This window comes from Gymnoscopelus braueri (genome assembly GCF_963280865.1).
Source record: "Gymnoscopelus braueri genome assembly, chromosome: 14".
Classification (NCBI taxonomy): Eukaryota; Metazoa; Chordata; class Actinopteri; order Myctophiformes; family Myctophidae; genus Gymnoscopelus; species Gymnoscopelus braueri.
In genome coordinates, this window is record NC_137619.1 from 29568323 (window position 1) to 29593138 (window position 24816).

At 39.6% G+C, this 24816-nt stretch overlaps 1 protein-coding gene across 3 annotated transcripts; it reads left to right on the plus strand.

The window, feature by feature from the left end:
- The first annotated feature begins 12445 nt into the window (after window positions 1-12445).
- Window positions 12446-14455, plus strand: sf3b5 (splicing factor 3b, subunit 5). 3 transcript variants are annotated; one of them, XM_080449238.1, is made up of 2 exons: window positions 12446-12543; window positions 13781-14455. In XM_080449238.1, exon 2 carries the CDS (start codon window positions 13810-13812, stop codon window positions 14068-14070), a length of 261 nt encoding a protein of 86 aa, XP_080305364.1. In that variant the 5' UTR covers window positions 12446-12543; window positions 13781-13809; the 3' UTR covers window positions 14071-14455. The 3 variants fall into 3 exon arrangements, with proteins under 3 accessions (XP_080305364.1, XP_080305363.1, XP_080305365.1); XM_080449237.1 differs by having other exon boundaries at window positions 12473-12547; XM_080449239.1 differs by having other exon boundaries at window positions 12479-12551.
- Window positions 14456-24816: the final 10361 nt, after the last annotated feature.

Consider the following 24816-nt stretch of genomic DNA (forward strand, 5'->3'; position numbering starts at 1 on the left):
CTCGATATACTGTGTATTAGTATATATATTTTTTACATTAACAAGATGTGCAATGATTCAAATGATTGTATTCATATTTTGTGTATATGTATCGTGAAGTATTTCGCTGTGGTTGTTTTTATAAACAATTAATGATTCACAGTGTGGCTTGGTGGAAAAAACGTCACCCAGCTCTTAATTGTGCCATTTGTTATACTGATTATGCCTTGTCAAGTTAAAGGGTCTTTGTGTAACAACTAGAGCCTAATTCTTGTAAAAAGAAAATATGAATCGCCAAGATCTGTGAAAAACATAATTATGCTTTCAATGTGCGGATTTTGCATTGTCTGTTCCTTCTGGTAAACATGGAGTGATGTCTGTCATAATGGTATGATGATTTTACTTTTTCCCCATGAAGAGAGTGAGGAATCTAAGGCCCAATAGGAGAGATGACTCTACTAGGATTTGATCCTATAAGGTTGCACATGGTTCCAGTGTGTGTGTGTGTGCGTGCTTGCTTGCATGCATGCACTGCACGTACGTGGACATTACTTTGTGTGGGCATATGTGTTTTAAATTATGTTCATGGCAGACAGTGATGATTCTCATCGACATAATCTGCACTGTACAGAAGATTGTATCTTTCAGATCATTGCTTCTGTATGCATGGCATATCTTTCATAAGGTTTGGCAATGTTATCAATCCAACGTTAATGGAATAAAGTGACAATTTCAATCTCATGTGGTACTGAACGTCTTCCTCCAATTTACTGCTTTCTGGTCTGTCCTTGCATAATATGCTGATTTAATTAATTCAACCCACTCATTCCATCACAGAACTGTTCTTTTTCTGACATAGCTGAGTACAGTACATTGAGGTTCTTTTTTTCTGTCCTTTTTATTTCATTTGGCATACGAAACAGCAAACTGTAAAAGTGGTTTGATAGTCGACTGGTGGAATTAGCATCAGGATTAGAGGCAAAGAATTAGAATTTTAATTGTATTTATCTTCTTTACAGATGCATGAGAAATACAACACATTGAATGATACACAAGTAATCAACAACAAATGCAACTAACTAAATAAAACACTAGCCTACTTTCAAAATACCACCAATGTTATCCCTGGGAACCAAATCTCATTACCATGCAATATTAGTCAGAAATATGTGGATAATAATATATTCATTGCCTTGCAGAAATGTCCATGTAAAAGCTCCTTTGAGGAAGCTTGTACTGGTACTTTAGAGTGAAGACCAGGACAGCAGTCAGACTATGGCCCATCTGGGGACCCTTATTGTGTTCTGAAAAGCAATCAGTGCATTTTGTAATTTCAGTAAATGAAATAATCACGTGTGTGTGTGTGTGTGTGTGTGTGTGTGTGTGTGTGTGTGTGTGTGTGTGTGTGTGTGTGTGTGTGTGTGTGTGTGGTATCACTCTAAAACAGATGCACTAACTGATTTCACAATTTGCAATAAACCCCTTCAAGTCTATTCACGTCACGAGACTTACACATATTTGGGTCACAAATATGTGTAAGTGGGGAGACCAGGTCGTAAGTGGGGAGACCAGGTCGAGGTAATCATTTCTGAGTACTCCAGCAGACTTGATTCAATCCACGCATCGCCTCTGCCTCTAATCATGAAACTGGAGGCAGTCAGAATAATAGCATTGGCCAAGGTACAACATCTTTTCTCCAATGTACATGTTCCACGAAAATCACTACGTGATTTGACTGATAAAACTGTCCACCTAGTGAGACAATGGACTGGTCTTAACACACACACAACATGTGACATTATATTTCACAGTAAACGTGAGGGTGGTATGGGTGTTCCCAATTTTGAATGGACATATATTGCTACGAGGCTCTCCCATTTGTTAAATATGCTGAACAATGATGACCAGTATGTGAGAGAACGTTCATCTCTGTTCCTGGACCTAAAACGACGTAAGGTCCCCCTGGCATGTGGCTCGGATCCTAGCTTCCTAGGCTTCAGGAGGAAACCTAGTGGAAAGCTAGACAGTCGCTCTCCCGGCTTCGGTGTGTTGTCAGACTGGCCGGACTTAGACGATCTGTGCTGTTGGGCTGATGTTACCTTGAAGTGGGTAGGGTCTAACTCTGAGGCGATGGCTGTCTGGGAGGACTTTATATCTGACTCGAGTATCTCTGTCAGAGCATATGACTGTGTGTGGAGCAGAACACCAACTCCCACTAACTAATGCCCGAGGCCGTCTCTTATGGGCACAACAGCAAAGGCAGCGGCAGCATTGGACCGAGCTGAGGCTGCAAGGGAAGACTGCATGTCTCCCTGATGCGGACCACTCTGTCTCTCACTCTGTGTTCAAAAATGTTGCTTTAGACTAATGCATTGTTGTCTTTACTCTGAAAGCGAGGTTGCAGGTTTTACCATCTAAACTTAACCTCTCCATCTGGTTTCCAGGCAACCATGCTCCTCACTGTATACATCATGGTCATGAACAAATAGCTGAAACCATGTCCCACATCTTAAATGGGTGCCATACAGGGGACTCTACATAAGTAGGCATGACAGAATAGTGGATTTGATATCAAAAGATATAACTTCTATTTTCAGGTCCTCCATCATGCTGTATAAGCATTCTACTGTGAAGCCGAGCATGTTTAACCTGTGTAACGATGATTCTGTGTTCTCTAACATTTCAGCTAACACCCCTGTCAATGTCATTGTTGTTAATGAAAACCATAGGGAGGTGTTAATTCTCGAGGTCGGCTGTACTTTTGATTACAGCTTAGAGGAAGCCTTCCTAACTAAAGTGCTAAAATATCATCAGCTAGAGCAGACCATCTCTCAGCTAGGCTACAGATGTAAACTTTTGGTTTTTATCTTTGGTAGTCTAGGACACGTGCACAAGTTGGTTATGAGGGGCCTGCAAATGGCCGGCCTCTCCAAAAGGAGGGCTAAACAATTAGCAAGGTACTGCTCAATATCAGCTATTATAGGAAGCCGCTCAATTTGGAGGAGGCGTTGTTTCCTTTACCCATGATTGTTGTCCGCTGTGTTCGACAAGTATGCCATCTTTTGTTTTGTATGTAACAATGCTCTGCTTTACATGCACTTTGTAACTGGCTGTTTTCCCTTTATCTGACTGCACTGGCAGTGTTTATGTCCTTTGTACATCTTGTACTTCTGTTTATGTGGACATAAATAAATATTTCAAATGTGTGTGTGTGTGCGTGCGCGCGCGCGTGCGTGCGTGCGTGCGTGTGTGTGTTGTTTGTGTTTGGCTGAGAATTATGACAATGGGGGAATATCTGTTAAAGGACACCAATCATTATTACTATAACAATATATTCTTTCTAAATCAAGTCGTTGGCAGAGTCGACACCACAGGTATAACTACCGTGTAAAGTTGTAGTTATAGTGCTTAGAGGGCCATCCACACCTGTACGATAACTATAAATATAACTAGAATGATAATGATGTGAGCAATGATAGTATTCTGTAACTTAACATGTTGAAAGTGAGTAATAGGTTATGACGTTGAACATGATGCCCTGTAAATCCGGAATTTTGATTGCCTGTCAGCGATTGTATCATTCATCAAATAGTTCTGAAAATGATCACAACGATATCGTCAACACTGCCGTTATATATGCCGTAGATCAAAAACATATGTTTATAGATATCTTTATAGTTCTCGTTCTTGGTGTGGACGTCTCATTCTTTCTCCCCTTCACTCAGGCACTCACTCTAATATTTTGGCCCATAGTGGCCAAATGTACCCTTAAATGGTAAAAATAGAACAAGGGAAACAGGAAACATTTTGGTAATATATAAATTATTTCTAAACTACAGAGCTGGCATCCATTCTTACTGTTCCACTTCCAACACCCGACCCAATGTGGCAGGTGCACTTACTTCAACAAAAGAGGAAGTCGAAAGAGAAGGCCACCTGATGGCTTTTTAAAGCTGTAACCTGTGGCAGCATTTGTTGCACCTGCTACTTTTTGTTTGATATTAATACATCCCCCCCCCCCTCTCTCTCTGTATCATGACATTGAAAGATAGAGGTAGGGCATGCCTCCTTGACGAGATTTGCTCTGAGCACCCTTTCTTGTTTTTAAATGCTTTACGGTTTACCATACAAAGGTATGTAGATGTGCTAGATGCCATTTTTATGTGGCTATTGTGCGACCTCATCTCTCCTAAGCGTAGATGACGGGACTGCAGTGATTCACCCAAGTAGGATTTATAGGTTAACTTTAATCTAAATCTAGTGTGAATTGAAAGCCAGATAAGATAGAAAAGGATATGGGTAATATGGTCATATGTTTTTGTTATAGAAGAATTCTATAATAGCAACATTTTGCTCGAGCTGAATCTTCTTGATAGTAGTATTAGAAGGCTAGATCTCTTCTCTCCTGTCTATGCCGCTCTGGTCTTCAGGAGCTGGCCTCTTAACAATCACTAGATTTAAAAAGAAAGCAATAAACGTATATGTACAGAAAACAATTGAGGGGAGGGGTCATTTCTGGTGTCAAGCTTAGTTGGGGTGAAAGAATGAGAGAGAGGGAGAGAGACAAAGAGAGGGAGACACAAGATGGACAGCAGCAGCAGCAACAATGATATAAAAAACGTTTGTAACAACTACAGTTTAATGACACAAATATATACAGCCGTATTACATGGAAATCCTCGGTCCGCATGATCCATGGGAGGCTGAGAGACAAGAAAGCACAAAAATTCCAGGTAAGAAGCCCTCAGAAGTCAGATTAGTGACATACATGCATACATCGGTGGGAATGTATGTGCACACCATGGCATGAAGAGTCATGCAGGAACCTCAATTATTAACAAGAGAGGGCTAATTTGACCGCTGCCTGGTGGATATAGGTGTACATAGGCCTACATGCCACCCCCGGCGGTGTGGAGAGTTAATCAAACAGGCCTATAGGTTTAATAACCTCAGCTCCCATAGGCCAAACAAGGGGAAAAGGAAATGTGTGGTCTGGTAGAGCAAATATCAAATACATAATGGTGAAAGAACATGCAGGGGTGGTGGCAGTATGCTCTATGCTGCATTTTGTGATGGAAGGTTTTATTGCCAAAGAGGAGATAATTGTTTCAGGGGTCTTTCTCCCCGGCCTGCCAAATACAGGAGGCTGTGCTGTTACAAGAAATAAATATATGGTGTCACTCCCATAGTGCAGTATATTTATAATGATATGAATGTTGGCTGGTGTTTTTTGTTGCATGCCTTCCCCTCATATATTTTCAGTCGTTCTCTTCATGTAGCTGAAATCGGATTGATTTAAGTATTAATTAAAACATTTGGCTCATGTAACCACAGCTTATGATCATACCAGATCATACCAAAGCCTCAAAAAAATATTATTTTCCCGGACCGCTGTCCTAGCGGTCAGCTCCGATGTAGCCTGACAGCATGTCGCGGGTTTGAGTCCCGATCCCGACGGCCTTTGCTGCGTGTCACTCCATATCTCTCTCTCCCCGTTTCCTGTCTGAATTCACTTCACTACCAATAAAGGCATAAAAAACCCGCAAAGAAATGTCTTTAAAAAAGAAAGAAAATATATTCTTGGCTGATCTTAGCAGGTGGATAATAGGATAATATAACATACAGTAAGAGGAAAATGGCTAATTTGGTTAATGGTGGTTAATCCTAATGACAATTATTACATGGCTTGGTTGAATGCTTGATTCTGATTGGTCAATAATTACATATATATTTTATAAACACTTGTTGTTTTTCGAAGTAAAACACACCTGGTACAGTATGGACGCACACCTGGCATAAATTAATGGACTACTTTCATTACCGTAAGCAATGAAATCCTTCGTTTTGTTGTTACTTTTTGGTCAATTTATTAAGTAGGCGTGTAATAAGCGGGATAAATCAATGGGGGCAGGTCATTATTGAGAAATAAACCACTTCAAGGTGATTTAATCACCCTGTCTGTCTTGCATAATCAATAGTCCTTCATGAAACACAACTAGATGGAGAGGGAGGAAATTCTGAACCAATCCAAATCCAAGGAAGGTCCTTTGAGCTTTCATGCCCCATGCACTGTTTTTGCTCTATGACAAGGCAGTTGCCTCTGGCTATTTCTCACCTGATGAGTAGCTGGCCTCTTCCCCTCATCTAAACTCAGGATATTATTTGCTGGTGTGGGACAAAGTGCTGCAAAGGACATAATGCTGCCTTATTCAGAGAAAACAACTTGAACTGTGGTGGCAAAGCCAGGCAGCACATGAGAGCTGATAGTTCTTGCACAGTGCACAGTGCACAGACAGAAAGTCTTGCAGGACATACGGTACCTTTAACATGAAATCCCTTGAGGCAGTCAGTTGGTAAATCAGTTTGTTAACCAACCAGCCAGCCAGTTAATCATTTCTTCAGGCTATCAATGAGCCAGTCAGCCAGATTGTCAGCCAAGTGAGCCAACCCTTCAGATGGCCTGACTGCAGGTAAAGCCCCAAAGGTTGTAGCAGCTACATACACCAGCGACACTGTAGCTGGTTTCCCTATCTGCCTGGGGATCAGGAAACACTCCATATCAAATAGCCATAAGTTTAAATCACAACAAGTGCTGCTGACTATACGTTTATTTATAAGACTATCGCTCACCTTCATTACCCACCTGCCTCTGCTGGTGTTTTACTGCACGGTATGGATATACATACACATATCTGGCTTCTAATCGACAGACTTCCAAAGTTTGATTACAATGGCGGCACAGCTGTAGTGTGTATGCTGTTTTACTATATGTACAGTTCTGCGAAAGTGAGATAAGATGTCATACATTTAATGGATAGATAACACCAAATACATTTGCAAACAGGAGTACACTGGTGTGCAGATTTTAATTTATTTTCATTTCAACAACACAATCCCATGTAGGGAAGGTAAGTTTTAGAGACAAATTGTACTGTACCCTCATGCCTTTTATTTTCTCTGTCTTTCCATCTCTCTCTCTCACTTGCACACACAATGCACAAAGATTCACTAACTGATTCCCACATATTAAAGTCTAGAACATACCGTATTCTATCCTTCACCTTCTTTTACCTCTGAGATGTTCTGACTATCCAAAGAAAGTTTGGGCAGGGGTCAGACGTTCAAGGTGGGCGTGATTTCTTTTCACATTTAGCCCAAAGCTTCAGTCTGGCAGCAGTGAAAGCGGCAATAGTTTTGAAGTAACATTGGCTTAGTTTCAAGCCAACCTCCAGGAGGTACAAACACCTCTGTAATTAAATTACTCTCTCAGCAACCATGCATAAACACACAGCCAGCACTTGAACCGGATTTTAATACCCACTGTACATCTCCTTCCAATATTCTGTGAGAAATTTGCCACAGAGGTACAGAGGTTTTTGCCATTTCTTGCGAAAGGTTGCCTTTATGCATTGGACACTCAGAGAGGGATTAAATCCTGGACGTTTGCTCGTGAGACTATACCTCCCCAGCCAACATCTCTTCAAAACTATTAAGTGCTATCGCTGCGTTGTGAGCTTGTAGATTGGCTGTTTTCTTAGTTCTACTGGATCTCTTGTCCACTGGTCCCTCCAGAACATTTTTGTTGACGAAATTGTTCATATATATTTAGTCATTGTTTTAGTCATCATAGCTTAATTTTTACTTAGTTTTTATTTAGTTTTCGTCATAGTTTTAGTCGACAAAATTAACACTGGTTCTGAATGACTTCACTTTGCAGTTATTGCCTACCCAGCTGCTGTTCAAATGGAGTATACAACAGGCTTAAGTATTCTAGTTTGCCCTTATGGCACTAAAATAGTGGCAATAGGAATGTTTTTCTTCCACTCAAGATCATTTTGTTCACTTTTGGTGGCAACCACAAATCTTTTTTCTTGAGAGGGTTATAAGTCTACAGGTTGTCTACAGGGAATTGTCCCGGGTGTAAATATGGATGCAGCGCCTTGCTCAAGGGCTCTTCACCGATCATGATGGAAACATATTTCTCTCTATTTTTCACTCACGGAAGCTGCATGTTAGATCGATAGAAGATGGAAAATGTACTCCAGCTTATTTCCTCCTGTGACTGAAACCTAATGGCCCAAGATACAGAGAAAATATTGTCTGATAGACCTATATAAAGTTCAGTTTTCAGAACCAGTGAAAAACCCACACATGAAAGCAGAAATGGGCAAGGATATTTAATGGAGACTCGTCTCTTCTAGGAAATGGCTAGTGAGCAAACGTCCAAGGCATTAGCATCCATTTACTTTGCATTGCTATGGAAACGCTCCATCACTGTTCATCAACGCACGCACGCACGCACGCACGCACGCACACACACACACACGCACGCATGCACACACTTGCGCACGCATTTTTCTCATTTTTCATTGTGCAATTGGAAGCAGATTGCTTCCAGACAACCTCTAATAGGCTCTGTGTAAATGTAGTGGTTTCCCGAAGGTGGCATAAAACAAGGAGTGATGGAGACAGAACTCCACTTCTTGACCACACGTGACGAATATAAATCCTCTGCTTATTTGACGAGAAAGCCAAATGTCCAGGGTTGGTAGTAAAGTATGTAGCATTCTGCACCAAAATAGGGACAAGAAGTGACTGTTTAACAGTCATTAACATAATGTCTGTTCCTTCAGCTGTCTTATTAGGGGCCCCTCTTGTATTTCTGATTCCTCTTTCTTCTAGGAAATCTGCCATGCATGAACATAAACAAAACTTGGCTCACAGCTCCAGTCATCAGCATTGTGGGCCAATAGTATAATAGTGGCTCTAAAGCAACCATAAAAGTTTAAAACTTTTATGGTTCATAACAAATCAGTTGTATGTGTTATCACTTTGCAACTTTCACCAAAATGTAGGTCCAAGTGAGCAGAAACGTTCATATACTGTACACGTTCATATTGAGCTGGTAGGAATTCTGAGGTCCATCACTCTCTTTATTAGAGGGATACCTTCTAAAATGTTGTTGTGGATGAAAAGGGTTGAAAACCACTGTCCTATAACTATTCCCAAGCAAGTTGAGCTCAAAACCCAGGGGCATCACTGTTATTGGCTGAGAGGCACGCAGCTCTCCCCTCAAGGTTAGGTCCTGCTGCCCTATTCTGTTACACTCGGAAGTACATCACGATACAGACGTCAGACACGCTCGACAAGTCATTTTAGCTCGACTTTAAGACTAACCGTGTCCTTTTCCTGATGAGCCTCCCCAGGCACAGTCTCATGCATGCCACTGTCACCATGACAACAACCACCACCACCACCACCACAAGAACCACTGCAGTAATGACATCCACAGTGTGATATTGCAACCAGTTGAGATCATGGGCTGAGTTGAGATCCAATGCTTTGGGTATATGAGGTGATCTGCTCCTTTGTGCTGCATCACAAACTCCATCCAGCACACATACCTGTCAAAAGGAACTTATTGCACGATCCCTACGGAGGGCTTCTTTACTATGTCAGTGGTATACTCAAAGTGGGTTCCGGGGACTCCCAGGGGTACTTGAAGGGGTTCCAAGGGGTCCCCGGCTGAATTTGTGAATATAGCATCAAAATGAATTTAACCACTTTACATCTGCTTTTTGAAAAAGATCTACAAGCCCCCATTGTGTTATAGATCTGCTATTTTCAAAACAATCCTGTAAAAAATTGAATATTTTTTAACAACACAAATCTTGTATGGGGTCCCTGGCACCAAATATTTTCAGATGGGGGTTTGCGGCCAAATACGTATTAATTTGGGGGTTCCTTTAGGAAAAAAAAAAAAAAAGTTTGAGAACAACTGACTTAGTCCCTGAAGGAGGGTTTCTACTGTGATGGTCTGTAGGTCCAAAACCACTGCTTACTATCCTCTGAGCATTGTTGTGCTGGTCTCCGCTGATTGGCAATATCACCATGGGAACAGCATCGTACACCCCCCTCATAGAGACCATGTGAGCCAGTGTGAGTCGCAAAAGACTGTACCCAGTGATGGGCTAACATACATCGCACGCACACACACACACACACACACACACACACACACACACACACACACACACACACACACACACACACACACACACACACACACACACACACACACACACACACACACACACACACACACACATACACACACACACACACACACACCATCACATAAACAGAAGTTGGGTAATATTCATCATCATTACTCCGATATTACTGTTGCTCTGCAAAACAGCTAATGCTCGGGTCAGGTTGAAGCCTGGAAACATTGCATTTAACTGTACATTTTTCCAGAGTTGCAGTGACGTGACAGTAATAGGTCTAATCTTGAATCTTTGGAGCATGCTGCAGCCTTTAGTGTGAAGCCACCTGTGTGTTCCCCCATTCTCTGGGTAGCTCAACATGATCACAACCAGTGGTGGAGAAGTAGCCTATGCCTTTTTTTTTTACTGAAGTAAAAGTAGCAATAACACAATATAGGAAATACTCTGTTAGAATAAAAGTCCTGAATTTTACTTATGTAAATGTACAAAGGTATTGCCATAAAAATATACTTAAAGTACCAAAAGTGAAAGTACTCATATTGTCCTACTAAAGTAATCGAGAAAACACGGCCCCTCATGCATTAGGAGGGCAGGATGAGTCACCAGAACCAAGGACGGGTGTTTTAGATGAATCTAACATGTTAAAAATGGAGTTTGAAGTTACAATGGGTTTGTATAGGAAGGGGGCGTGGCTGATAAAATGAATATCAAATATATAAATACTGAATCAAGCAACTTAAAAACTGTCTGGGGGGCTCTCAAAAGCCTGAGTAGACGATAAAATTACCCTTTTTTAAAAAAAATAGAATATCCCTTTAAGCCCTATTTTATACTTATGTGCTGTTCAGAAATAGCCAATCTAGCTTACAATGTGTTGCATCGTGACGCATTGTGAGCACATTGTGAGCATAGAAGATTTCTGATTAGATTAACTATTTGAGTAGTTATTAATTACCTAAATGTAGTGTTGTGGAAGTATAAAGTATCAAGAAATGGAAATACTCAAGTAAAGTAAAAGCACCTCAAAATTGTAAATGCAGTACTTGAGTAAATGTACTTAGTTACTTTCCACCACTGATCACAACATGCCATTGGTTCCAAAGATTGATGTCATGAGGCCAGTGTGGGCCCAGGGTGATGCAGAATTAACATCTTATTAATATTCAGACCTCGTGCTTTGAATTATATTAGCCTACTTAAAGGTTTCATGTTTTTTTAACTCTTTTTTTTAATGTCAATACTGTTGCAGTATTACATAGATCAGTGGTTCTCAACCTGTGGGTCGAGACCGCCAGGGTGGTCCCCACATGATTTTAGGAGGGGGGGGGGGGTCCCCAGATGACAGTGAAGTGACAATTTAAGGACTTTTAATACCTTTAAAAAAAGGAGGCAAAAAAAGAAAAAGACCATTACTGCATCAAAAGTAATCAACAACAAACTATACAAATTGTCACATATATTATCTATTATCTATTATCTTCTATTATCTTCTATTATCTTCTATTATCTTCTATCTTCTATCTTATTATCTTCTTATCTTCTATTATCTATTATCTATTATCTATTATCTATTATCTATTATCTTATATTTCACAATATTATCTGTGGAACCGAGTCAAACTCAATGTAGCCTAATGCCTCAACTCCTACAATTCAGTGCTTGTCAGGGTGGGGGTCCCCAGTTCAAATATGATTATCTTGGGGGGTTGCGGCCTGAAAAGGTTGAGAACCACTGACATAGATCACAATCTGAATCAATACTAATAACTGCAACCCAAACCTATACATACATACAACAACAACAACAACAACAACAACAACAACAACAACAAAGCAAGATAAAACAAAAAGACTCAAAATGGTGAACCAGTTATCACAAAAATGAGATAATAATACTTAAGCATTAGGATAACTGTTTTGATATTTTAGATATTTCTGCTGATCACTATAATTGTTAGTGATCAGCAGTTCACTATAATTCTGTTTATTAAAAAATATATATATATATCTGGAATTTATATGTTTGTATTGTTTGTTATGACATGTATTATTTTTTATGGGAGGGGAGGGGGTTCACTTGTTTCCCCCGGCACATGATATCTGTGGCGCTTACCGTACCGGAAGCAGTGTTGCCATGTCGGCTTATTATAAGCGACTTTGGGCTTCTTTTTCTGTAAAGTTGCTTGTAAATATTGGTTAGTTGCGGGGTTTTTTTTTTTGTTGTTGACCTGTTTCTATAGTGAAGTTGCTTATTTAGGCTTGCTTGGTTCTCAAATATTTTCATAAATGTTTTGTGCCCAGGGGAGCATTTTTGTGTGTGAATGTTTCACAAAATATTCCAAACATTCCACATTTTAATGCAAGAGTTTTTGCAAATAGCAGATCTACAAGCTCGTGAAGCGACGTAAGTGCTCATAGTTGCTTCTTTTGGGCTTGTTTTTTGGACCTGGTCGCTTATTTCTCTCACAAAATCTGGCAACAGTGGATTGGCTATTATTCCTCAACGTCGTGTTTGTGTGAAAGCTAAGGGAGGCAGATCATTATTACGAATCGTGTAAGTAAGTAAGTAGTCTATTGTAAGCATATTTTAGCCTTCGTCGCAATCGATGTGCATATAGCTTTTGAAATCTATGACCAGAGGAGGAATATTGGGCAATGATTGTTAACTAACGTTAAATAGTAATTGTCTGCTAGCTTACTGGGGGGCTAACAGCAGGCTAACATTAGCAGCTAACAGCAGGCTAACATTAGCATGGCAACTGTGGTTGAGAAACAGTTTATTGCAAGATACCTTCTCCCTCCTGTATAATGTATTTCATCCATCATCACATCAGATGTCTTTACAAATATTAACATAATGATTCACCAGCCAGCCATGGCTATTTTAAAACGTAATGATTATGATTCACCAGTGGTGGAAATTGTACTTAAAGGACGACTTCACCGCTTTTCAACCTATCTTCATATAATAGGTCCTCACTAATACTCATGATAAAATGTTACAATTTTTTTCTACTCGGTCTGTGTCTCAGAGGAGGGCTGTGGACAGTTCAGAGTCCCGTCTACCAGTGACATCATCAATGGGGAATCCAAGCTAATAGAAACTGCAGGCTTTCTATTCCTGGAAAGTTGCAATGCAATAAAAGAAGCCATTGTTCTCGTGTTACTAAAAATCGAAATAAAAAATGTGAAATCTTGTTGAAAAAAAAAATCATGCCTAACGATGATGTCACTGGTAGACGGGTTTCTGGACTGCCCACAGCCCTCCTATGAGACACAGACCAAGTAGGAAAAAATTGTACCATTTTATCATGAGTATTAGTGAGGACCAATTATATGAAGATAGGTTGAAAAGCGGTGAAGTCGTCCTTTAAGTGAAAGTGTCAATACCCCAATGTAGAAATACTAATTACAAGTACAAGTTTGGTATTCAAAATTTAAAAGTACAAAAGTATTGGCATCAAAATGTACATAAATTACCAAAAGTTAAAGTACCCATTATGCAGAATGTCCCATTTCACAGGTATTTTCAAATAGCCAAAGTTTAAATGGGGCTAACGTTTTCTAATAATTGTAGTGGAGTAAAAATAAAAAAGTACAATATTTGTCTCTGAGATATAGTGGAGTAAAAGTATAAAAATGAAATATATTTAAGTGCCTCAAAATACTTACTTTTCCACCATTGTGATTCACATGTCATTAATTCATTCAGAGCATTACCTCTGTTCGTGTCTATCAACCTAATGTATAATTATAACCGCACACTGACCTGTTTCTTATTCTATGATCAGAAATCTAGGAATTCCTGCGTGAAGTGAGAATGACTGACCGATACAACATCCACAGTCAACTGGAGCATCTCCAGTCCAAGTACATCGGAACGGGCCACGCCGACACCAGCAAGTGGGAATGGCTGGTGAACCAACACAGGGACTCTTACTGCTCCTACATGGGACATTTTGACCTGCTCAACTACTTCTCCATCTCTGAGAATGAGAGCAAGGCGCGTGTCCGCTTTAACCTGATGGAGAAGATGCTGCAGCCATGTGGGCCACCTTCAGACAAACCCGACGATGCCTAGGTGTTACTCATGCGCGTTTTTGTAATTCTTTTTTTGAGGGGTTGTTTTTTTTTCATAGCACATAATGGGTCATTTACTGTTTTGTACCTCGATGACATTTCCTGTTCATTTCCTCTGGCTCCTGCGTCACAAAAACAGCAAAAACAATCAGACGACCAAACAAAGAAATGGTGGCGGTGTAAAAAAAAGAAAGGATCTTTCTTTCCAGTAAAAAAGCGAGCCTTGATCAGGACCGTGACAGACATCAGCAGGAAGAATAAGGACACCAAGGCTATAAGACTCTGGGTTTGATTTGTCTTGCAAGGCAAATTGTTTTGATGTCCCCTTTTATATATAATATTGTAACTTGATAGCCTCATCTTCAATTAAAAAAAGCCAAAAACTGTTCCAGTCTAATTGAGATTCATTTCCCACATTGTCCTAGTTACAGCCATAGTTAGTTATATTTAGATTTAAACGATTAAAACCGGTAAAGCATCTGTGTCATTTTAGAGTTTTGCATTGGCTATTAAAAAATAGCAGATGTACAAGCTTGCAGCGCGGCACAAAGTGAACATTTTTGAAAAATCTTGAGTGAGAACTACTGATTTTAGAAGGCATTTGTAGAATCGGCCTCAGGTCTTAATGGGTTAAGATGGTTAATGCATGGTTTCAGATTATCCCATTACGCAACCAAGTCACTAGTCAGGAATTCCAGAACACGGTATGCCTTTGCACACAGAGTAGACTGTTAACTATCCCATTGAGCATCGTTATGTTTTTAATTGTATACTTGGTACTAATTGTGTTTCATCTTGAGTACCTTATTTATTTTTCTTGCTATTCTCATAAGACCTACAGAAGACGCTTTTTGTGGACACTTAAGGATGTGACTCGAGGGATGAGAATCGATTCAATTGTTTTTGTCATATCTATTTATCACAAATACAAAGCCAGTGTGAAATTGAGGCCGGACCTCTGGCGTAGTGGTCCAGGCAATTAGGCTCTAAAGTAGCCTGACAGCGCGTCGTGGGCTAGTCCAGATCCCGACCGCCTTTGCTGCATGTCATCCCCCATCTCTCTCCCAAATTCCTGTCGGCCGCCGCCTACTATCCTATCCTATCAATAAAGGCATAAAGCCACACAAAATGTATAAATCTAAAGTGTGAAATTGAAGCCAGGAGGAGATAAACAACCTACACTATTGAAATAGACACAGTGGTGTAAAGTAACTAAGTACATGTACTCAAGTACTGTACTTAGTACACTTTCGAGGTGTTTTTACTTAACTGGAGTATTTCAAATTTTCTGTAATTTTACTTCTACTCGGAGGGAAATATTGTACTTATTACTCCACTACAATTATTTTAAAACTTAAGTTACTAATTTGTAGGTTTTGATTTGATTATTATTACAAATCACACACACACAATGTGCCAGGCACAGATTTTAGGTGGTACTGTACTTTACGAGTTGATATCTTTTATGAACCTCAATCATTGGAAAAAAGAAAAGCAAGTAATCTTCAGTTACAGGACAATAATTAAAGATAATTAATTGAGCTTATTTGAATGTACTGCTGTCATGTTTTAGTACATTCTTGCTACACCTGTACATGGGTGGTTGAGTTTTGTGAGTCCAGTTTTGTGAGTCCATGAATGGAATTGCTCAGTGTACATAGGGGGAGAGATATCATATAGCCTACATTAATTCACATAGCATAATAGTAATATCTGGTCAATATTAAATAAAAAGCTATTCGTTTAATTGCTAAAAAGATTTCCTCTTCCACCAGCAATACGGAAACGATGTGTGCGCGCGCGCACAATTGACAGTCAGTAGACCATTGTTGATGCGAGATTAATTCCATATCAGATTAATACCAAATCACACGTCGTAGTTGAAGTCATAATTAGATGACAACTGACCTCAACTGGACGTCGTGTTGAAAATGGTAAATGGTACACCCGTTAAATTAGCTAGTAGAAAAGAAAGAAAAAAGTTCTAGCAAGTCCTGCAACGAACGTGTGTCTTTGAGCAATTAACATTTGGGGCTTTTTTTTGTACATGTAGGCCTACGGAGAACAAGTACAGGCTTTACTGGTGAAAGTGCAGGACGCTCTGGGGGGTGCTAGCCAAGAGTGTCGTAGATCAAAATCGATAAAATACATAATATGAATATACACAACAACCACACCAGCAACAACAGCAGAAGAGACCAGCGACCATTGCAGCAACAACCACCACGCACCACCACAGGTTGGTAGACTATATAAAATGTAAAGAAATAAAGAATAAATGTATGCTTTGAAAAATGTAAAGTATACATGATTTTAATTATCAGACCTAAGTTTGCCCTTCAACTTCTTGTTTATCCCCAAAATGACTGGCTATATCACATGGGTTTGTAGAAATATTGGGCAATTAAAATATATATATTATTTTTATATGTAGTTAGCCCCTTATTTGTAAAATAAATGTAGATCTAAAATAAAATACAAAATATAATATGAATAAATATATATGTATTTTTTAATGGTGCCCAGTGTTTTCAGGGGCCCACAGTATCAAGGACCCACAAATTAATGTCTAATATGTCTGCAGACACTCAACTGATACTATTTTGTGCCTGGAACCCCCATACAAGATTTGTGTTTTTAAAATGTTTAGAAAATATTGCACATTCTTTCAAGATTTATTGAAAATAGCAGATCTGCAGGCGCTGTAGCTTGTAGATCGGCTATTTTCAAATATCGTGTATTGATGCTAAATTACCAAATTTAGCTTGGGACCCCCTGGGACCCCCTTAAGGACCCCTGGGGGTTCCCAGACCTAACTGTCAGAACCACTGGGTTACCATAATACTGCATTAACAGGAAAATACCAATGCACAATGGTAAAAGATTAACAGACCAGCTCAAATATGCTATTGTATGTTTTCAGCTCTATTGATATTCTAAGAAAACAAAACAGTTGTTGTAATAATAATAATAATAGTAATAATAATAAATAAAAAAATGAGAAGGAGAAGGCATTTAGTTAATTTGGAGGACCCAGAACCCAATCAGAAGAAGAAAGAAAGTGTAAGTAAGTAGGCTATTATTGAAGCCTTCGTGGCAATCGATGTGCATAGCTTTTGAAACCTACGACCAGAGGAGGAAAAATACAATTTAACGAGGCAAAATACAATTACAATGCCATTCAACTGTTGCAAAGTTCCAATTTGGAAGTTCCAATTTGGGTCCATATTTGTTATTTAAAACACCTCTGCTTTAAATGTATGGGACAGCAGGCACTTTGTGAGGCGTGCTTAGAAGTCAGCAACAGCTGCTGTGGCTTTTAGGTGGAGACTACACCTACTACATCATGTATACTGCTGGACACGCACGCACACACACACACACACACACACACACACACACACACACACACACACACACACACACACACACACACACACACACACACACACACACACATTTGGTTTGGAGAGGAAGTGATGTATGACTCATCACTGGACAGAGAGATTAATCTGTGGGTACCAAGGAAGTTCCTGCGTGTGTGTGTGTGTGTGTGTGTGTGTGTGTGTGTGTGTGTGTGTGTGTGTGTCACGATGTACAAACTGGAGGAGATTTAGAGTGTGTTTGTGTGTTGGAAGGGCCCTTACTGGGGTAAGTCCATGCCATCTGTCTTCACCATGAGAGCCATTGATATGAGATATGCCACAGAGAATGGTTTTGCAGAGTCAGGCGTGAAAACACACACACACACGCGCACACACACACACACGCGCACACACACAGGAATAGCTGTGTGTCTGTGTGTGTGCGTGTGCGTGCGTGTGTGCGTGTGCGTGTAGCCTTCAAACTCCTGTTCCTTTTCTTTATATTTCTTCATTTTGCTGGAACCCCAGCAGCATCCATATTCTGGGGGGAACATTATCCACTACAAACCACTAACATAACTCATAGCTAGACCCACAGCATAAATAACAGAATAAGAACAACACACATAAAAAAAACATTACATGCTGGTTGGTTGGTGGAGGAAAGTGAGTATGAATAAATAATAATATTTATGAACATAATAAAGGAGAGACCAACAAAACAAAAAGTTCCCATAAATGTTTGTCATCACTCATCTGTTGTATTCTGTGTGAATTAGAACGAACCCCTAGAAATGCGAGTGCAGACAAAATGGCAAATGACTCAAGATGTGGTCCCATGTCTCAGTGGTAATGACGTTACATTATTATATGTATTATAGATATATATATATAATAACGGTGACGCATGCCAAAATGGAGTTGTGTATATTTTTAATGCAGGCCCCCACCACAAATGTACTCCGGCTTTTCGTGTAGTAGACTATAAACATACATCTTGTCCTTTCCCACTTCAATCCCCCTTTCAGTGAAGACTTTGGAATAGCAATCTTTGTTGAAGAGCTCTTGAGTAAGGTAAAAAAAAAAAAAAAAAAAAAAGTAAGAAAAAAGACCTTAATTGAAAATTCAAGCTTTGTCAGAAAGATGGCTGATGCTAGCGATGTCCTAGACTGATTCATAAATGCATAAACACTACAGCTGGAACCTTCTTATAGGGGGACAGTACAGCTTATTTTTAAGGACTTGCTGATTGCTAATTTTCCTATTCACTGATTTGTTCTAGACAGTGAATGTGGTTATTAAATCTGGTTGCTGGTACTTTTAAATTAATGATGCCCTTCTGGGGCACTGTGGTCATAAACCTCCTGCCTGCCAAATTGCATACACACATACACAAACAAACGCCTTAAAGCCTAATGCTTTTATGCTGTGGAACCGTAGTCTTTTTGTGAAATATTCAATTTAGTTACAACTTTGGATTGTAACTTTTACAGTTGTCAAATGAGTGTTGCACATGAAATGCACAGAGCAAGTTCACTCAGGAAACTGTGCTGTTGACGGCAGCCAACTAACCTTGTGTCACCAAGCTTTCCACACTGCGGAAAGCCTGGTTTTCATTCCAAATTAATCAGTCTAAAGCCCGCCTTCTCTACATCCCGTCTACTAATATCCGTGTTCAGGTGACACCCCTGGTCCCTGAGAGGATTGTCCAGATTTGAGATCTTATCAGAAAACTGCCCAACAGATCCCAGTCTTGCGACCAACACTTGGTCGGCCTCAGCTCCACGCTTCTATTCTCAACTAATCATATACTTCCCTAATAGAGCCCCCATTTAAACAGGGAGGTTTGCATTGCACATGCTGATGCTGCCACCTGGGAATTGGAAAACCTCCTATTTGTTAGGGGAGATGTAGTGTGCTCCGTCAGAGTACCTAAAAGCAAATCCATACATTGTGAAACCAAATAAATGTATTGCTCATTCATTATATTCATGAATTTTCCTGACTGTAGATGGAAAACAACTTGTATGTTTTCATCACTGTAGTAACCGGGCTATTGGTATAATATCTTGTTTAACTTTCGTATATCAATAGCATCAATTTAGGCATAGCAGTCCTTCATATGCGACTTAAAAAATGCAAGATCTGATTAAATCGGCATGAACCTCAACACAAGGTAAATGGTCAAATAGAGTCTAAACAACATGCTATCTAAAGGACATTCTTAGCCTTTGTGGACAAGTATATTATACACAGTATATGAGTATATTATCTAAATAATAACATGTGATTGTGAACAAGTAACCAACATGCATCTGCATAGTATACGTAGCATGTATCTACAACAAATGCAACAAGAAGTGATAGAAGGAATGAGTAGGACTAGGCGATGAGGTAGAGGCTGAAGATGTGACTTCATACTGCGTGGTGGGGAGTGAGTCTGCAGTCGTGATGGGGGAGGGGGGTGTCATTCCACACCCACAGCATGGGAGTTAGGAGGGAGAATGTTGTCTAGAGGACACTTCGAGAGAGGGACCAATGTCCTGCAGTGGATGTCCTGCATTGGATAACAAGTAAACAAATGCTAAATGCTAAATGACACTTGACCATAACATTTAAAAGTATGTTTCTACCATACCATTAGACTGTCTCCAGGCTGGCCTCCCACACTGGATTTATTTCCTTTTAGTTGGATTACCTTCCTCTTCTAGGGTTGGGATCCTTTAGGATTTTAACGATTCGGGTTCCTTAAAGTTGTACAATGCAGAATCACAAATAACGATTTTTAGCAACCTCTGCTGGTCACTACCGTCACTGCATACAATTTCCGTAGTCCTCGATTACCCAGAATTCCATTCGTTTTCACCGGAAGCCGGAAGCGTTTCAAAAAGCGATCTTTTAATTGTTTTATACTATCTACGGATCGTTTCTCTTAGCCAGTGGAGCATTAGTTACCATGAGCTGTGCTTTCTTTTTCTGTTCTTTTTCGATCTTCCAATCCTACATTCTCTTAAAATCAGCGTGAGGTTCCTTTTTGTTATTAGCGCGGTAGTTCCTGGCCAAACAGGAAACCGTTGCGTTAGTTCCTGGCCAAACAGGAAACCAGTGCATTTCCGCCTCCGTTTTCCGGCCAGATGACGTCATTTCCCCGGGAAAGTACCCCCCTTCACCGTTCAATAGTAAATATATAAATAAAAGGCTTCCGGGGGTGAAATTCATGGAGTGGGTATTGTGAAACTTTTGCCACTCACAAAAGATATACAATTTAACTTTAGTTTTGTTGAAAACGTTACCTAGTATGCCTTTAACGATTCCCTCTTAACGGTTAAATGCAGATATTTCCTTGTGTGATGATGAATGTATTTTCCTCTATAATTATGGTATTTTATGATTGCTAAAATCTATACTGTATGCATTCATCATCACACAAGGAAATATCTGCATGATGAATGTATTATTTTCCTCCTTTCCTTCTATGTCTGTTGGCTCTGGGCGGACGATAACGTAACACCAGAGCACAAGGAAACCGGTGTTTGCGACTATGTTTTCATTCCCACTAACAATATTTCTACACGGAACACTAACACCACTTCTCCCAGAGAACATGGATCGTTTTGGTTATAAGCCCACTTGTTTCTATGATGAAAGAGTAAGTTAAAATGTGAATATATTTCCGTGGTTTTGTCTGCTCCGCGGACGCTATTGTTAAATTAGTTTCGGTTTGTTTCGAGGGGGAAAGATCGACGGACATGTGAATCCCGCCCACTACATGTGATTGGGTAAAGCGCGGCCTACGTCCTGATCTGAATGCGCACTCGTTATGACGAACCTCCCCGACAGATTCCAACGCAGTGCAGAAGCTGTTCTTGAGAGATTACTGCTGATCAACATTAAAACAAACATATAGCACTGAACACTCACTTATCGTCATTGACGCACACAAAAAGGAACAGGTTTGGGTCTGGAGTATGTGACAGTTTAGGCTTCCTCCTTCTCTGTGTGGAAAGTCACACTGAGAATTCTTGGCCTCTGAGGCAGCACACCTGTTCTAATAACTTGATTATCATGAACCTCAGCTGGTACATAGCTAGTTGAGGGTGGTATCAATTGGCACTCCACTGTGCTCTTGAGGGCCTTTGCAACAATCAGTCTAGTTGGACCGGGCCCAAATATGGAATTCTAACTGGCCTTGCAGTGATTATGCATTCCACTAAGTGAACCTTTCTTAGATTTTGTCACAGCAAAGATTATGCAAATCTTAAATGTCCTCTAATCAAATCCATCTAAATTATAATGTATCTATAAATAACCATGGAGAAAAAAAGTCCATCTAATTCTGGGGGGTGTGTAGCTCCTTGAAAATCTCACAGCCAAATAGCTATAGAATCAGTAGATGGGTCCTTGAACTGATTATGGTTTGAGCAGCTCATTACCTCACTGCTTCACTTTACTGCCTGAACCTTTCGGGAGTTGTGTGCGTGCGTGCTTGCGTGCTTGCGTGTGCTTGTGTGCGTCTATCTGTTGCCTGCTAGAGAGAATTCCACCTTTTAATAACCACTTGGCCTTTGCCTGTTCATGATATGAGTGTCACATTTGGGCAGTGTCCATATCTGCTCTCTTGTGATTACACAGGAGGCCAGCCAAGAAGGTTCAGGAGTCACGTATACATCCTTGTACAATATGAATTCTCCCACAATCCAATTACCTTTGTCCTTCACTGCAAATATGTAGGGCTGTCACAGTCATGGCGTTTTACTTGACGATTAATTGTCATATAAATAATTGTGATTAACGATTTAATTGTGTTTTTGGCATTGGATATTGGAACATATGAACAGAAATGACATGTCTTTTTGCCTTGCACAGAGCAGATAAGACAAATAACTTAGAAATTAGCCAATGACCAGTACCATATAAATGAATAATGTACTATGGCCAAAATAGTCCATAGAGGAAATAGCTGCAGAAAAAGCTGTAGATCTATTTCCACTATTTTTGAAAATGTAGGAACATTTTTCAACATGGAAATGATTATGCAAAATAATTGTGATTATCCCAAATAATTGCTATAGGCAATTAGATAACAATTGTGACAGGCCTACCAACATGTCAAATAAACAATCTCAGTCTAAACAGGCTTTTAAAAATCATGTGAAAACATTGTTATGGGAAAGTTAATCTGCATACACAATGAATTAAAAGTTTTAAGTTAACCAATTGGGGTGCTTAACTGCTTATTTAGACATAAGGTCATGATGTGCCAATGAAAAACACATTTTCTTTGTTGGCTGAGTGGCTGCCAGGCAGGCATTCTGCTCTATTTCTGTGTATTCTTTGGAAAAGGTCCACTGGACCACTGCAAAAGAGAGTGCTCACATCATGCAAACAATGTTTTATTTTAGAATAACATTTTTATTAAAAAAAAAGTAAAATAAACCCCAAAGTGCTTTACATAAAACATTAACTCTAGAGATGGATGTTCTTTCTGTTTCTTATGTACCCACTTTGGAACATCTTTCACCAAGTATTTGCTGAAACTCAGGACTGCGTTTAGTATGATCACTACACTGCAAAATGTGTACTTTTACAAAACTTTTACTGAGAATGTAAAAACTGACAAATTTTTACACTCAGTTTAATTAACAGGATTTTACTGTGTATGATAAGCCAGGACAAGAAAGTCTCCCATCTTCTCATTTTTAAAAACTAATCCCTGCAGATATTAAAGTGGTGATTAATGGTCCTCTTATAACAAATGAATAATGGAGCTGTAATATAGCATAGACCTCCAGGCAGCAAGCCAGGGAGGAAAACTGCTCTCCTATCTGTGAGGACTTAATGTTCTGTGTGTGTGTGTGTGTGTGTGTGTGTGTGTGTGTGTGTGTGTGTGTGTGTGTGTGTGTGTGTGTGTGTGTGTGTGTGTGTGTGTGTGCACGCGCCCACGCATGCAAAGTCCCTGATGACAAGTAATTTTTGTCAGGTCAAGTTTAGGGTTGGAATAAGGTTTACATAAAGGTTAGAGGGACATTTCAATTAAGTTTATGGATTTATAGACTGTGTGCATATCGTCGATGTCCAGCCGGGACCAGCTAACTCCATTTTCTTTTTTTTTTCTTTTTTTTTCATAAATCAACGCTATTGAACCCCCTCTACATCTGTGTAATTTGTTTTTTAATAATAACATGAAAAGTATTAAAAAGCGCCTCTGACGAAAACTCCTAACTCCATTGGACCCTCAAACTGTCTGTCAAAAACAAACAACTCCCCCCTCCTCTCAGGCTTTCAGAGAAGCTCTGCTCTGTATGAGGCAGACAGGGAGAGAATGCTTTTGGGAGAACATAAACTGGGAAGAGAAGAGAATGTATGTGCAAGGTTTGAAAGATGTCACCCCAGTAAAGAGGAGAAGGGTGTCTTCACAAAGGTCATCTGCTCGTGTTTTCTTTTTAAATGTTAATGGACAGAGAATGAGTGTGTGCAGGAGTTTGTTTCAAACATCTCCAAGAGCTCAAGGAGATCATGCCAAAAGACTTTCACAGCTTTTATGACAATCTAAAGCACTAAGAAACACCCACCACACACACACGCAACACACAACACACAACAGTGTGATAATAAAATGTTGATAGGTATATGATATGAATTCAACTGTGGTTGTTATTGTTAGTGCAGTAGGCTACAGATTTGATAGGCTACAGATTCTATTTTTCATGAATGTATTTTGTATTTATATGCCATTTATTTATTGTTGGTGTGCCATGATTGCTTTTGTTAAATACATGATTGAGTATTGAGGCAGAATTGTTTGTTGCACTCAACTGTAGAAGAACAACAGTGGTAACAGTTAGATCCATTTACAATGCATGTTAAAATAAAAGTTGTTTAAGTACAGAATTCAGCTTGATATATACTTAGTATATGAGGATGGCGCTCACCATACATAGCTGATCTCCAAGCTCACAATGCGTTGTGATGTGTTGTGAGCTTTGAGATCCATTGCCAGCTGTTCTTATCAATGATGGACAAAACCTCCTAACTCCACTTGCGCTGGATTTGTGTTTGGACAAAACTCCTAACTCCACTTGAGCTGGATTTGGGTAAAGTGGTGATAATATAATGACACATGCAAGTATCTGATAATATATAAAGTCACAATACCAAGTTTGATGAGGCATATTGCTTTGTTTTTTTTTTTAAATTCTTCATTTTCAGAAAAATTTGTATTTTGTTTTTCATTTCCTGAACAATTACCATTTTGGATTTAGCTGTTTCTGGCCGGACAGCAGAGATATGTGCGTTTGTGTGGACAGACAGGAAATTATAATGTACTTGTGCCAGGAGGGCATCGATTATCTGTATAAAAGTAATGTTTTTGGCAATCTGCT